General features: G+C 35.3%; 1 protein-coding gene across 1 annotated transcript; it reads right to left on the bottom strand.

The window, feature by feature from the left end:
- Positions 1-10,510: 10,510 nt before the first annotated feature.
- LOC116111889 (uncharacterized mitochondrial protein AtMg00810-like) lies at positions 10,511-11,163 on the bottom strand. The gene is made up of 2 exons (XM_031398049.1): positions 11,064-11,163; positions 10,511-10,851 (listed from the first exon to the last, which is right to left on the bottom strand). The coding sequence occupies exons 1-2, from the start codon at positions 11,161-11,163 to the stop codon at positions 10,511-10,513; spliced, it is 441 nt and encodes a 146-aa protein (XP_031253909.1).
- Between the last annotated feature and the right edge of the window lie 1,966 nt (positions 11,164-13,129).

Raw genomic sequence — 13,129 nt, 5'->3', positions numbered from 1 at the left:
CAAATTGCTGGGAAAGCCATTTATGGGTTCAAAACATAAAAGCCCCGATTTGGGTTTATTTATTCAAGAACCCAAATTTTCTTTATGAACTCTAAAATCAATTTTGATTTTGATCCCAATTATAACCTCAAAAATAAGATCTTATAAACTAATATGTGTGACTCTGATACCACATGTAATAATTATTCACCAAATGTGAATACAAATCAATGCATGAAATCTCAATATCAATGCATTCAGATCTTAATAACCCATGTGTTAGTTTATAAAATACTGAATTAATAGTAAAGAGTTATAGACAAACTTGTTTGTGCAATGACTCTTGATTCTTGAATTTCTTAGAAGAGGAGAGTCAGTTTTTCCCAAAAGATAGAGAGCGTAAGTCTTCCTTTCCAATAACGCAAAATTGAATGATAACTTCCAAAATGGGTTTTAGTTATCTTATAGCATTTGGAAATGTGACTTAACTAATTTAATAATAGTTTATTTGTCCTTTCCATTAAAGGCCCAATAAACCCTAAGACCCACATTTTTGTTGTCAATCCAGATTAATCAAATAAAGTGTAATAGACTAAACTTTAATATGATCAAATTAAACTCATTAGTATAGTAAATCAGTGGACTATCAATTTACTCGGTTTTAATCAAAACTAACATATAATTAATGTTAGCCGACAATTAGGAAATTTTCCTAACAATTATTTAAAATACATATATATTTTTTTTTTTTGAAAATAAGAGAAATAATGATAAAGTGTCTATATGTTAAATTGAACTTATTTTAATCTTGTTGAAAAGACAAGTAAAGTCGTTTGTAATTTAGGAATTTAAGAAAATTAAGAAAAAAAGAGGTACAGAAATGAAAGAAAAGAAGGTATATATGGAAAACTATAACAATAATTTATCTATTTTTGCATGAATTCTATGAATTATAATTTGTATATTTATTCTTTTGCTTAACCAAAAGTGTTTAGGGAGTTATAAAATTAAATTATTTAATAGTTTTAAGAGATATTTCATTCTGCAAAATTAAATTATTTAAATTATAAATTATAAACTTAAAATAAATAATAAATAATTTTTTTTCTTCCAATTCTCACTCAGATTGTAACCGGGTGAGCTACCCTCTACTTCCACTGCTGGTTCTATAAAATTCTCTTTCATGGACTCTGTGATAAAGAGTCATAATGGTTTTAAACTTTAATGAATCTCCTATAGAAATGCTAACTATGGAAACTATGACCCTTAATCAAAGGTAAGATCCATCCTTTATAGTTTTTTGTAAATTCGTGTTCAACTCTTATATTACATTTCCTCTTTCAGAAAATCAATATGTTTTTATTTTCAATTATATTATCGATTTTAATCTCTAAGTTTGTACAATTCTTAAGAATATTAATATTCCTTTAATAGGTTTGTGAATAAATTCAAGAACAATTTCTTAGGCTCTATTTAATATAGAATTTAAATATAATTTTTTTTTTTCAAAATAAGAGATATAACAACTGTTGAGTCAAAATGTTTTTTAAAACAGTTTTTGGATACAATTCTAAAAACTAGTGTAAAATCATAAACAATTAAAAATTGTTTTCGTAGTTTTCTATAGTTTTTAATCTGAAAATAGTTTTGAATATTATATCAAAAACTTTTTAAAATAATAAAAATATTAAGATACAACTCAAAATTTGAATTGTATATTAGTTTTAAAAATTATTTTTGGGTAAAAAATCAAACAAACCCTTAATTTTCCTAACCTGTTGCTTCTTATGCATTTCAACGTAAAAGGGTTTAATTAAACCTATGAAAAGTGTTCCAAGAATAATATAATTTAGTAGCACTTTGACTAGCAAGAACAAATGTCGTTTTAAGTCCAATTCCTTGGTACAATTTGTTTTTTTTTTTTCATTTGATAACTTATAATTAATTTTGAGTTATAAGCCATTAGCAAAGCAGCACCTTCTGTTGTTTTTTCATACAATTTGGTTATATGAGGGCTATTTCAGTAATTTTAATTCTCCAAGAGGTTGTTAAAGGCATAAAGGTAATTGTTGCCAAGTCAACGCACATGAGTTGAGTTTTGGTCATGGAGTCATACCGAGAACTGGGTTTCCAAAATCCTAGGGCAAACTAGCTCCTTATCTCTCAAGGGGGTAAAGAATAGAAACCCTGATTTGTATCAAGGACGAAGAAAGCGTAGTCTTGGCTGTTTAGTGTGCAAACCAAAACAAAGCAAACTCATTGAACGACTTTCGATTGGAAATAGAGATTGAAGAATGTGTATTTGAGTTGTTGGTGTTTGATGAATGGAGTTTGTGTGTGTGAATTTTGTTAAATGGAGAATCGATATGCAACAGTTATTATTTCTCGCTAATTATCGATGATCAATATAAGTTTATCGGTTGCTATCAGGCGATTCTTTCATTTGAACCTTGTGGTTAACTGTGCATGCAAGCCTCAAAACTCAAGCAACAAACAATGTTTCAATTTGTTTAAAAGAAATTGAATTTGGTGTTAACCCACAGCCCACGTGAACTTCTTCTTCTTCAATACAAAACACGCCTCAACAGGAAAAGATTCTTTCTGATCACTTGCAACCATTCTTCCAGTCCTCCCACACCACTTTATAAGAATGAATCAGATATTCATGTTACCAACATGACCAACGGTCAGTTACACATCATCAGCTTGATGTCAAGAAGGTGCTATGATGGTAAGTACATCACATCTCGGTACAGCTGGTACAAGCTGCCCGACTTCCTCACCGTCTCTAACACAGAAAACAAGTTCACAGTTATCAGCTGTAACCGTTTTGCTTTCATTCGAGGTCAAATCGATAATCGCAAGTATGAAACCGGGTGCATTTCGTTATGTGTTGCCAGATAGATATTCCTAAAGGGCTAAAAAAAATCAATTATACTGCATATCGCTTTGACAATGGGAGTCAGACTAATATTTCGGACCTCGATCGGTGCACCTATGCGTTTGTTGCTGAACAAACCAAGTTCAAATTCGAGCCCAGTTATATTTCCGATAATTTAACAGAAAACTTTCCTATGGTGCTTGATTGGGCTATAACTGGGAATGCCAAATGTGAAGAATGCAAAGAAAACACAGCGTGTAACACTAATGTAACACAATGTGCCAACCTATGAAAAGTGTTCTTGTTCAGTTGACTAATGTCCTCTATTTCAGAAACAATGTTTAGGCATGTAGCAAACTGTGAAACAACATATAAGATATGGCATACTCTAGAGATGCATTTTTAAACAGATCCTAAGGCTAGGATCTTGCACCTAAGGAATCAATTACAGATCACTAGAAAAAGAAAATTCTAGTATAAATGACTATGTGCTCAAAATGAAAGAAATTGTTGGATCCTTAACCACAAGTGGTGTGACGGTGATTGATGAGGAATTGTTATTATACTTGCTTGATGGACTTGGATCGGAATATGATGCAATGATAGCAACCTTAACCTAAAGTAATAAAATATCACTGCAAGAAGCACAATTCTTGCTGCATAAACATGAAATGAAGTTGGACAAACAACATTCAGCCTACATAGGCTTTCATGAAGCTGTTGCCTTCATAGCAAACAAACAATCTGTTAACTCACAACCTCAACCTACCATGTCAATAGCTAAAACCTCAGAACAACAACCAAATCAATTTTCACAACCTTTCTCTCAGAATTAGAATGAACCTAAGAATTCGTATCAATTTACCCCAAATTTCTAGCTGTATAATCCTAACTTTGGTAGAAGTAGAGGAAGAGGAAGAAACTTTTACAAACAACGACTCTTTTGTCAGTTGTCTTGAAAAGATAGTCATATAGCTCGTCAATGTTACCATCGTTTTGATACCTCATTTCAAGGAAATTAGAATCACATACCTTCTTTTGGTTTTGAGTATAATTCATCACCACAACCTACTCAGAACATGGCTCTTGCACAAGCCTATTTTGACAATACTCAACCTAAATATTCCAACTATTACTCAACCCAACCTTTCAGAAACTTAGCCTCAATGGTGTATCATCATGAACTCTCAGAATGTTGTACCTACCAACCACTCACCTTCTTAGATCAATTAATCACAACAATACTCTGGAAGTTTAGGGGCAAATCAACTAAAGTAGTATTCTAGAGCTAAACAATCCAATTTGACGGCAACTCCTCTAACAATATCAGATCCCAACTGGTTTATTAACTCCGGTGACACTCATCACATAACTACTGATCTACAAATCTCTTTATCAAGAACCAATACACTGGACCAAATCCTTACAAGTCGGAAGTGGCCAATGCCTTGATATTTCTCACACAAGTTTGACTGCTCTCCCCTCTTTTTGTGTTGACAGATCCTTACAATTAAAAAATAATATATGTTCGACAAGTGACAAAAAAATCTCCTTAGTATATCTAAAATAACCAGAGACAACAATGTATTAGTTGAATTTTCTACTGACGGATGTGTTGTTAAGGACAAGGCTTCACAGGTGGTTCTTCTTAAAGGGTTCGTGCACAATGGCTTATATCAACTTGATATTCCCATTGTAAATGGTGTAAGTCAACAAGATGTGTCTTCTCCTCCCGAATCCTCTCAATTTTTCCTATCACAAGTTTCCACCACTTCTTCAAAACCTCTTCACAAGCTAGAATCTACTCTTGGTTGTTTGACAATTTTATCCAGTTTCTTAGTCTCAAGCAATATGTCTGATGTAGTAGAAAATAAAACTCAGTCTTTAGTATCTGATAGTGAAGGTGATCTCTGGCATAGGAGGCTTGTTCACCCTCATTTTTCTGTCTTGAAATGTCTTGTACCAGAACTGAATATAAAGGATAATGTAGTAAATAAAACAAGTTTTTGTGAAGCTTGAAATATTGAAAACTTCACCAAAATTTGTTTCCACCCTCTGTTTCTCAAACATATAATCCTTTTGAACTGGTTTTTGCGGATGTTTGGGAACCTATGCCTATAGTTTCTACCATAGGATTCAGATATTACTTACTTTTTGTGGATGATCACACTAGGTATTCACTGATATATCCTCTCAAGTTGAAATCCGAAGTTACCAAAGTTGTTCAACAATTCACTCAGCTAGTGTCTCAACGGTTTAATAGCAAAATAAAGGTTTTTCAATCTGACTGGGGAGGTAAGTTTAGACACTTGGCTAAGTTCTTTGCACAAGGAGTTCATTTTTGCCATCGTTGCTCTCATACGCACCAGCAAAATGGTAAGATTGAACAAAAACATCGGCATGTGACAAAGATGGGGCTGACCTTGTTGGCACAAGCTTCCATGCCACTTTGGTTTTGGTGGTTTGCGTTTCACACAGTCGTATATTTGATAAATAGGCTACCTTCCTCTGTTTTGTCTAAGCAAGTCCCCTATCTTCTCCTTTTTCATAAAACACTAGATTATAAAGCTTTTAGAACCTTTGGCTGCCAATGTTTTCCTTTTATTAGACCATATCAGAAATACAAATTTGCACATCATACTAAAGTGTATTCTCTTGGGCTATAGTGCACATCATAAGGGGTATTTATGCCTAAATTCTAAGGGTAGAGTCTATACGGTGTAGAGTGTTAAATTCAATGAGGCTGTTTTTCCTTTTGCTATCAACTTTTCTATTGATAATCTTCCAGGTTCTGATTCAACTAGTATAACGCTGTCATCTCAGACCTAGCGGATTCCCACCATCACATCATCTTATCCTGATATTTCCAATGCATGTCAGTATCAGGATATTTCCTCTGGATCATCCACACCACCTAGTGTTCCTGTCTACAATTCCACTAACTCTTTGCCCATACCTTCATCACAACATGATCTTCCTAGGATTTCTACCTTGCCTGGAGCCTCTGCTAGTTCTCCAAACCACTTATCAATGCAACCTCCAATCACATTGGAAGTTGATCTTCAATCTTATCAATCTTGTGCTCCTTCCTCATCTGTACAACCATCTTCTTCCTCAGTATAGAATCTTCATCCGATGCTCACCAGAAGTAAGGCAACTGCTCTTCATCTCAGTTGCTCCTACTTCGCACACAGAACCTACTTATGTTGCCTCAACCTCAACTAATCCCCTATGGTTGAAAGCTATGACTAAGGAATATGAGGCTCTCTAAAAAAATCAGACCTAGTCCTTAGTCCCCTACACCAATGATATGACATTAGTTGGTAGTGGGCCTTTAAGGTGAAACTGAATGCGGATGGCAACCTTTAACGGTACAAGGCAAGACTTGTTGCCAAGGGATTTCATCAGACCCTTAGTATCGATTATTTTGAAACATTTTCTCCCGTTATCAAGGCTTCAACAATTTGTGTAATCCTATCTTTAGCAGTCTACCATCATTGGGATGTACAGCAGGTTGACGTGAACGACACCTTCCTCAATGGTGAACTCTCTGAGTTAGTTTACATGCCTCAACCTAGAGCTTTTTGGATTCATCTAAACCCCATCATGTCTGCAAACTTCATAAGGCACTCTACGGTTTAAAGCAGGCATCACGGGCTTGGTTTGACAAATTCAAAAGCTGCCTATTATAGAAAAAAAATCAAGAATTCCACCTCTGATTCCAGCCTATTCTACTACACTCAATACCCTATTATTTTTTATATACTAGTCTACGTTGATGATATCTTGCTAACTGGAAATGATAGCTCTCTTATTCAATAGGTTGTTGCTGACTTGGACACAACTTTTGGCCTCAAATTTCTTGGCTTTGTTCACTATTTCTTAGGCATTTCGATGATTCACATTGATCATGGATTGCAACTAAATCAGGACAAGTATGCTCAGGAAATCTTTCTAAAGTTTGGCATGCAAAATTGTAATTCATGTGCAACTCCAATAGTCATTGGTTCAAAATTACGCTTTGATGAAAGTCCTCTGTTTGAACAACCCACCACATATATAAGTCTCATTGGTGCATTACAATACCTCACTATGACTCGGCCTGATCTCTCCTTTGTAGTAAATAAGTTAAGTCAGTTTCTTAAGGCCCCAACCATCAATCATTGGCAAGCTTGTAAGCATGTTCTGCGCTATGTTCAAGGGACCCTTAACCATGGTCTCACTTTTCGCAAAGGTACCACTTTGCAGCTTGAAGGATATGCAGATGCTGATTGGGCCAACAGTCTCTTTGATTGCAAATCTACCAGTGGTTATTACATCTTCCTTGGTCCTAACTTGGTTCAATGGAGTTCCAAAAAGCAGCAAGTTGTTGCCTTATCAACTACCAAGGCTAAATACCATGCTTTAGAAAAAGCCTCCACTGAAATAGCGTGGCTTCAGAACTTATTTCAAGAACTTCACATTTCTATTCCGGGTATTCTAGATCTCTAATGTGATAACACTAGTGCAGGTGCCCTTGCCTCCAACCTCATTTTCCATGCACACACAAAACACATCGAAATTGATGTGCATTTTGTTCATGAAATGGTTCAATCCAAGCACTTGGTTGTACAATATATTGCCTCTTCTTTTCAAGTTGCAGATTTCCTAACCAAACCTCTGTCAGGTTCTCATTTTCATCTTCTTTGTGATCAACTCTGTATTTTTACTTCTCCATCTGAATTTGCGCTTGAGGGACAATATTGTCTCAAGCACAAGCATCAAATTCCAGATCCGAATAAAAAAATACTGAAGATTAAAATGTGTGGAGAAAGTGTTGATTTTGATTGAACTTGAGTTCCGGTGTTTTAGGCCTAAGGGACAAAAACTAAGTTTGAGCTCACTAAGATGAAGTTATGTGATGTGTTGAGTTCTGAGTTTGATCTGATTTTGAGTTCTGGGTTTTTAGGCCTAAGGGACGAAAACTGAGTTTGAGCTCACTGAATTGAAGTTCCTTGATGGTTTGAGCACTGTGATTTTTTTGAGTTTTTTGGCTTGAGGGACGATGTTAACTGTGCATGCAAGCCTAAAAACTCAAGCAAGAAACGACGTCGTTTCTATTTGTTTAAAAGAAATTGAATTTGGCGCCAACCAACAGCTCACGTGAACTTCTTCTTCTTCAATACAGTACGCACCTGAACAGAAAAAGATTCTCTCTGAATCAAAGGGTTCAGATGAAGGGTTTTGTGTTCGTTTCATTTTGTTATGAACGGTAGAGATATATTTTGACATGGATCAAAACAATTATGAGTATAAATTGTAAAGTGTAGCTACTGTTTTGTTAATAAGAAAAGCTTAACCATTTTTCCAGAAAATTCTTCTTTTACTTCTCTCTGTTTTCTGAGTTCCTGTTATTTACGTCGATGGCAACCGTTAGCAACAGATAATCCAATGTTATTTAGTGGGTTTTTCTTTAATGGCCGATAGCCAATCGATTTTTGCTATTGTATGAAGTATAATTTGGTCCTAAAGAGTGTCAAAATTGGGTAAGAGATCTTTTTTGAGACACTATTGAATCTAGGCGCTATCTTTACATGTAATCCCAAAATTGGGAAATTTAATATGATTCATCTAATTGTTTCGTCTAAAAGGCGTTTTAATTGGGCTTACTTAAGGCTTTAGTGAGTACTTTAATGTCAACTGACTTCTTGTAAGTTAATTGCCATATAAAATATAGTTTATATCTATTGAAAGAAGCTAAAATTTTAATTTTAATATTTTAAAATTTCAATATCAAAGACATTTTTATATTATTTTACAATTTTACTTCATTATTCGTTTTACATTTTTAGAACTCTTTTATATAACTTAAACTATAAAATCTCTTACATTTGTATGATTAAACAATTAATGATTTTTTTAAAAGAAAATTATATTATAATAATATCCATTCTAATAAAAACCAGTTATAGTAAACGACTTTAATCTCAAAAATATCATTTATGACATAATTTCTTACGTATAATAATATCAGTTATAGTTTTTGGATTTTTCACTTCAAATAAACTTCATTTTAGAGTAGAATTTTATTAGTTTATGGATTTGAAGCTTTCCAATGCATTTTTGCGTCGTATTTCAATTTCATTCCCAAACGCTAAAATTATGTGTTGTGATAACTGAGTCACGATCACATGATAACTTTACAATGCTATTTCGTGAGTTATTGAGATGTTATTGATACGCATTTCTCAATTGTTGGTATGTAGTGGGAAATATAATTTATTTTGTGAATTAAGCTAAATTTGAAAAACAAAAAGAAAATAAGGATGTGAATGTATACAGTTAGTTAGATAGTTGGCTGCATGGATAGCGGAAATTCTCATGCATGTAGTAATGGATAGCGTTATGTTTCATTTGTTTTCTTCCTTGATACAACATGATTACTTCTGTACAGACAATTCAACATTGAGTTGACTTACAGTTACCCAATATTCTTTGCTAGACCGTTTGTTGGGAGCTTCATTTTCAAATTTTCTACTCAACCTAACTTTCCTTTTTTTGTCTCCCACGTTACTTTTTAAATCAATTTACACTAATTTGATTGGTTCGAGCAAACAGAAGTTGCTTGTCATAATTATCATGTCTTCAAATTATAGCCAATGGTGGAGCTTGAAACGTTTGGTTTGGTTGTTTGTTTTTCATTTTATAAATGCAGATTGTGGCCAAATCGTCCGGACGCTGCCGGGCTTTTCCAGTACTCTTCCGTTCAGTCTTGAAACTGGGTGAGTGCCGTTATTGTTGCTCTACTTTTCTTCTACTGACGACGGAAGGACATTTTATTAGTGAAGTACTAAACTAACTGCTATGGGCATGACTACTCAGATATATTAGCGTGGGGTGAAGAATATGATGGAAATGTATAAATCATCGGTTGCTCATTTCACAATCTGATCAAGTATATGTATAGGCATGCCTTGAATATATCTAAGGCAAGACAGAAAAATAAGGATATTATGCCTATTATATTACAGGCTAGAAGGCAAGTGTCAAAACCCAAAAAGGAAGTCCAATCAAAACAATATATTCTACACTCCCCCTCAAGTTGGAGCATGAAGATTCGTAATACCCAACTTGCCAAGTAACATTCGAAATTTGGTTGCCCTCAAAGCTTTGGTGAATATGTCAGCTAGTTGTTTATTTGTTCTATCTCTTGCGATGTAATCTGCTTGCGTTGAAATTACAGTCCATCTCGATGTGCTTTGTTCTCTCGTGAAAAGCTGGGTTGGTTGCAATATGTAATGCAGCTTGGTTGTCGCAAAGTAAGGGAGTCGGTCGGCATTGTGCTACCCTTAAATCCTGTAATAGCCAATGCAACCAATTTACCTCACTCATTGTGGTTGCCATGACATGATATTCAGCTTCAGCGAATGAACGCCCAACCACTAATTGCTTCTTTGCTCGCCAGGATATTGGTGAGCTTCCGAGTGTGATTAAATAACCTGTCGTAGACCTTCTAGTCATAGGACAACCGCCCCAATCTACATCATAGTAAGTCTTGAGCCATAATGACCTTGACGACATGAGTAAAAGTCCTTGGCCTAGCACTCCCTTCAAGTAGCGTAGCACACATATTTTGGCAGCCATATGTGCATGTCTTGGGCCGTGAACAAACTAACTCAAAGTGTGCACTACATAACTGATGTCAGGTCTTGTGACGGTCAAATAAAGCAACCTTCCAATAAGTCTCTTGTAGTTCATGGCATCTACCAACTCACCTTGCTTCTCCGTGGATAGCTTATGGTTCAACTCCATGGGCGTAGAACACGGCCTATAGCCTTGCATGCCACTTTCTTCAAGTATATCTAAAGTATACTTCCGTTGACTAATGACAATGCCGGCCAAGGAACGCGCCACCTCTATACCCAAAAAATATTTTAATGGCCCCAAATCCTTAATTGGAAACTTTACCCTTAGATACCTCATGACATCCTCAATTTTCGCCTTACTATTTCCTGCAAGCACAATATCATCAACATAAATCAATGCCACAACAAACATTTCATCATCCTCATAGGTAAATAGCGAATAGTCCACTTTTGATTGGCGAAAGGTGATATTTATGAGAGAAGTAGTGAACTTGTGATGCTAGTTCTGGAAGCTTGGCGTAGACCATACAAAGACTTTCGTAACCTGTATATACACGTATCTCCCTGTTGAGAAAAACCTTGTGGGATTTTCATGTACCCCTCCTCATCTAAATCACCATGCAAAAAGGCATTGCTGACATCTAGTTGATGAATTCCCCATTGTTGGATAGCAAACATAGTAAGAAGACATCATACAATAACCAACTTTGCAACCGGTGCAAAAGTCTCATAAAATCTACTTCTTCAATCTATGTAAACCCCTTTGCTACAAGTTCCGCCTTGTACTTGTCAATGCTCCCATCTGGCTTGTATTTAATTTTGAAAACCCATTTTGAGTCTATGGCCTTCTTTCCTGGTGGCAGGTGCTCTAAGGTCCAAGTACATGTGTCTTCAAGAGCTTTGATTTCATTTTCCATCGCCTCCCTCAAATGCTTATACTTCACTGCCTTTGAAAAAGACTTTGGCTCATCATAGGATGTAATGGCTGCGAGGAAAGCTTTATGTGAACATGAAAATCTTTCACAAGACACAAAATGTGACAAGGGATACTCTACCAAGTTCACTGACTGTGTGGTTTCCCGTGACTGTGCAAGAGAGGGTGATAGCTCAGTCTCATAATCTTCGAGATGCTTTGGCTGGTTTCTAGTTCTCTGCACTTTATGGCCTAATTCTTGCTCTGGAATCCCTATATCTTTGGGAAATGTCTGATTTTCATTAGTACGCAAGTGTGACATTTGCTCTTTACTCCCTTTTGCATCTGGCTCCTATAATTCAATTTCTGCATCATGTCTAAGACTAGGCCCTGATGTCAACTCTACATTACTCTTAATACTTGGGTTCTTATCTACACCCATGCTTATCCCAAATTGGGCTACATCATGTGACTCTCCGACTTTGCATTCTATATGCGCTTAAGATGGCTCCACTAATGCAACCTCCCAATCTAATTCTCTTTGCTCCATCTCATAACTATCTATGGCTTCAAAATCATTTCTTTTATAAGGGAACACATCTTCAAAGAATGTAGTATCTCGTGACGTATATATTTTGTGACTCTCTAAATCATAAACCTAGTATCCCTTTTGCCCTATGGGATAACCAACTAAAATACAAGGTCTCCCCCTCATTTGAAACTTATCCTTGTGTTTTGTGTTGTCATGGGCATAAACAAGACTCCCAAAAACTCTTAAGTGATCAAAAGTTGGCTCTTTTCCTTACATGATTTCATAAGGGGTTTTGTTACCTATGACTTTCGAAGGCAGTCTATATATTAAGTAAACCGCTGTAAGCACACAGTCTCCCCAGAATAGTATCGATAGACCCGCCTGAAATCTTAAAGCCCTTACCGTATCAAGGATATGCCTATGTTTTATTTAAAGTAGAGAAAAGTTGAAGAAAACCAGTAAAGCTAACTGGTTCGAATGTGTATTGATTAAGTGAGTAAGGAAGATAAAGATTCTGTTTTTATACAAAGAATCTTAGACAAAGTAAAATAGTACCGTATGACAATTATATTTGTGCCTAATTAGAATTTTGCCTCTATTGATTATTGGTCAACATTCCCCCTCAAACCAAGCTGCATACATCTATTTGAAGATCACACTTGATTTTTCTTTTTACTTGAACATTCCCCCGCAAGCCAAGCATACTGGAAGAAGAATTGAGAAAATCTTGTTGTCCTCTGAAAGCTTCTGAACTGATCTGAGAATTGAGGCATCAATTCTACGACTTCAACAAAAACATCTTTTGTGCAGCTATAGAATAAAATAGTACATAAGTGGCACAACTTAATAATGAAACAGAACACAACACTAGCTTCAGATTGAAACATTACTAGCAGCATCACTTCACAATACTAAAGCACCAAAAACACAACAGCACCAATTAGTAATACTGGAGCATTACTACTGAAGCATCACAGTAGCATCACTTCAATAATGAAGCACCAAAAATAGAACACAACGGTAATTCCCTTCATAGCAAATCTCCTCATAAAATAGTTCTATAATAACATAATACAATAGCAATTCACTTCACAAACTAGTTTTACAATTACTGATGCATTTCTTCTTTATTGATTACATTAAGCTTTTGCCGTAATTCTGCAAATTGGGAAGCAGACAAGGCCTTGGTCAAAAGATTT

Source organism: Pistacia vera, unplaced genomic scaffold (assembly GCF_008641045.1).
Source record: "Pistacia vera cultivar Batoury unplaced genomic scaffold, PisVer_v2 Contig653, whole genome shotgun sequence".
Taxonomy (NCBI): domain Eukaryota; kingdom Viridiplantae; phylum Streptophyta; class Magnoliopsida; order Sapindales; family Anacardiaceae; genus Pistacia; species Pistacia vera.
Note: the sequence above shows the minus strand (reverse complement) of the source record. Positions and strands in the feature narration are given on the sequence as shown.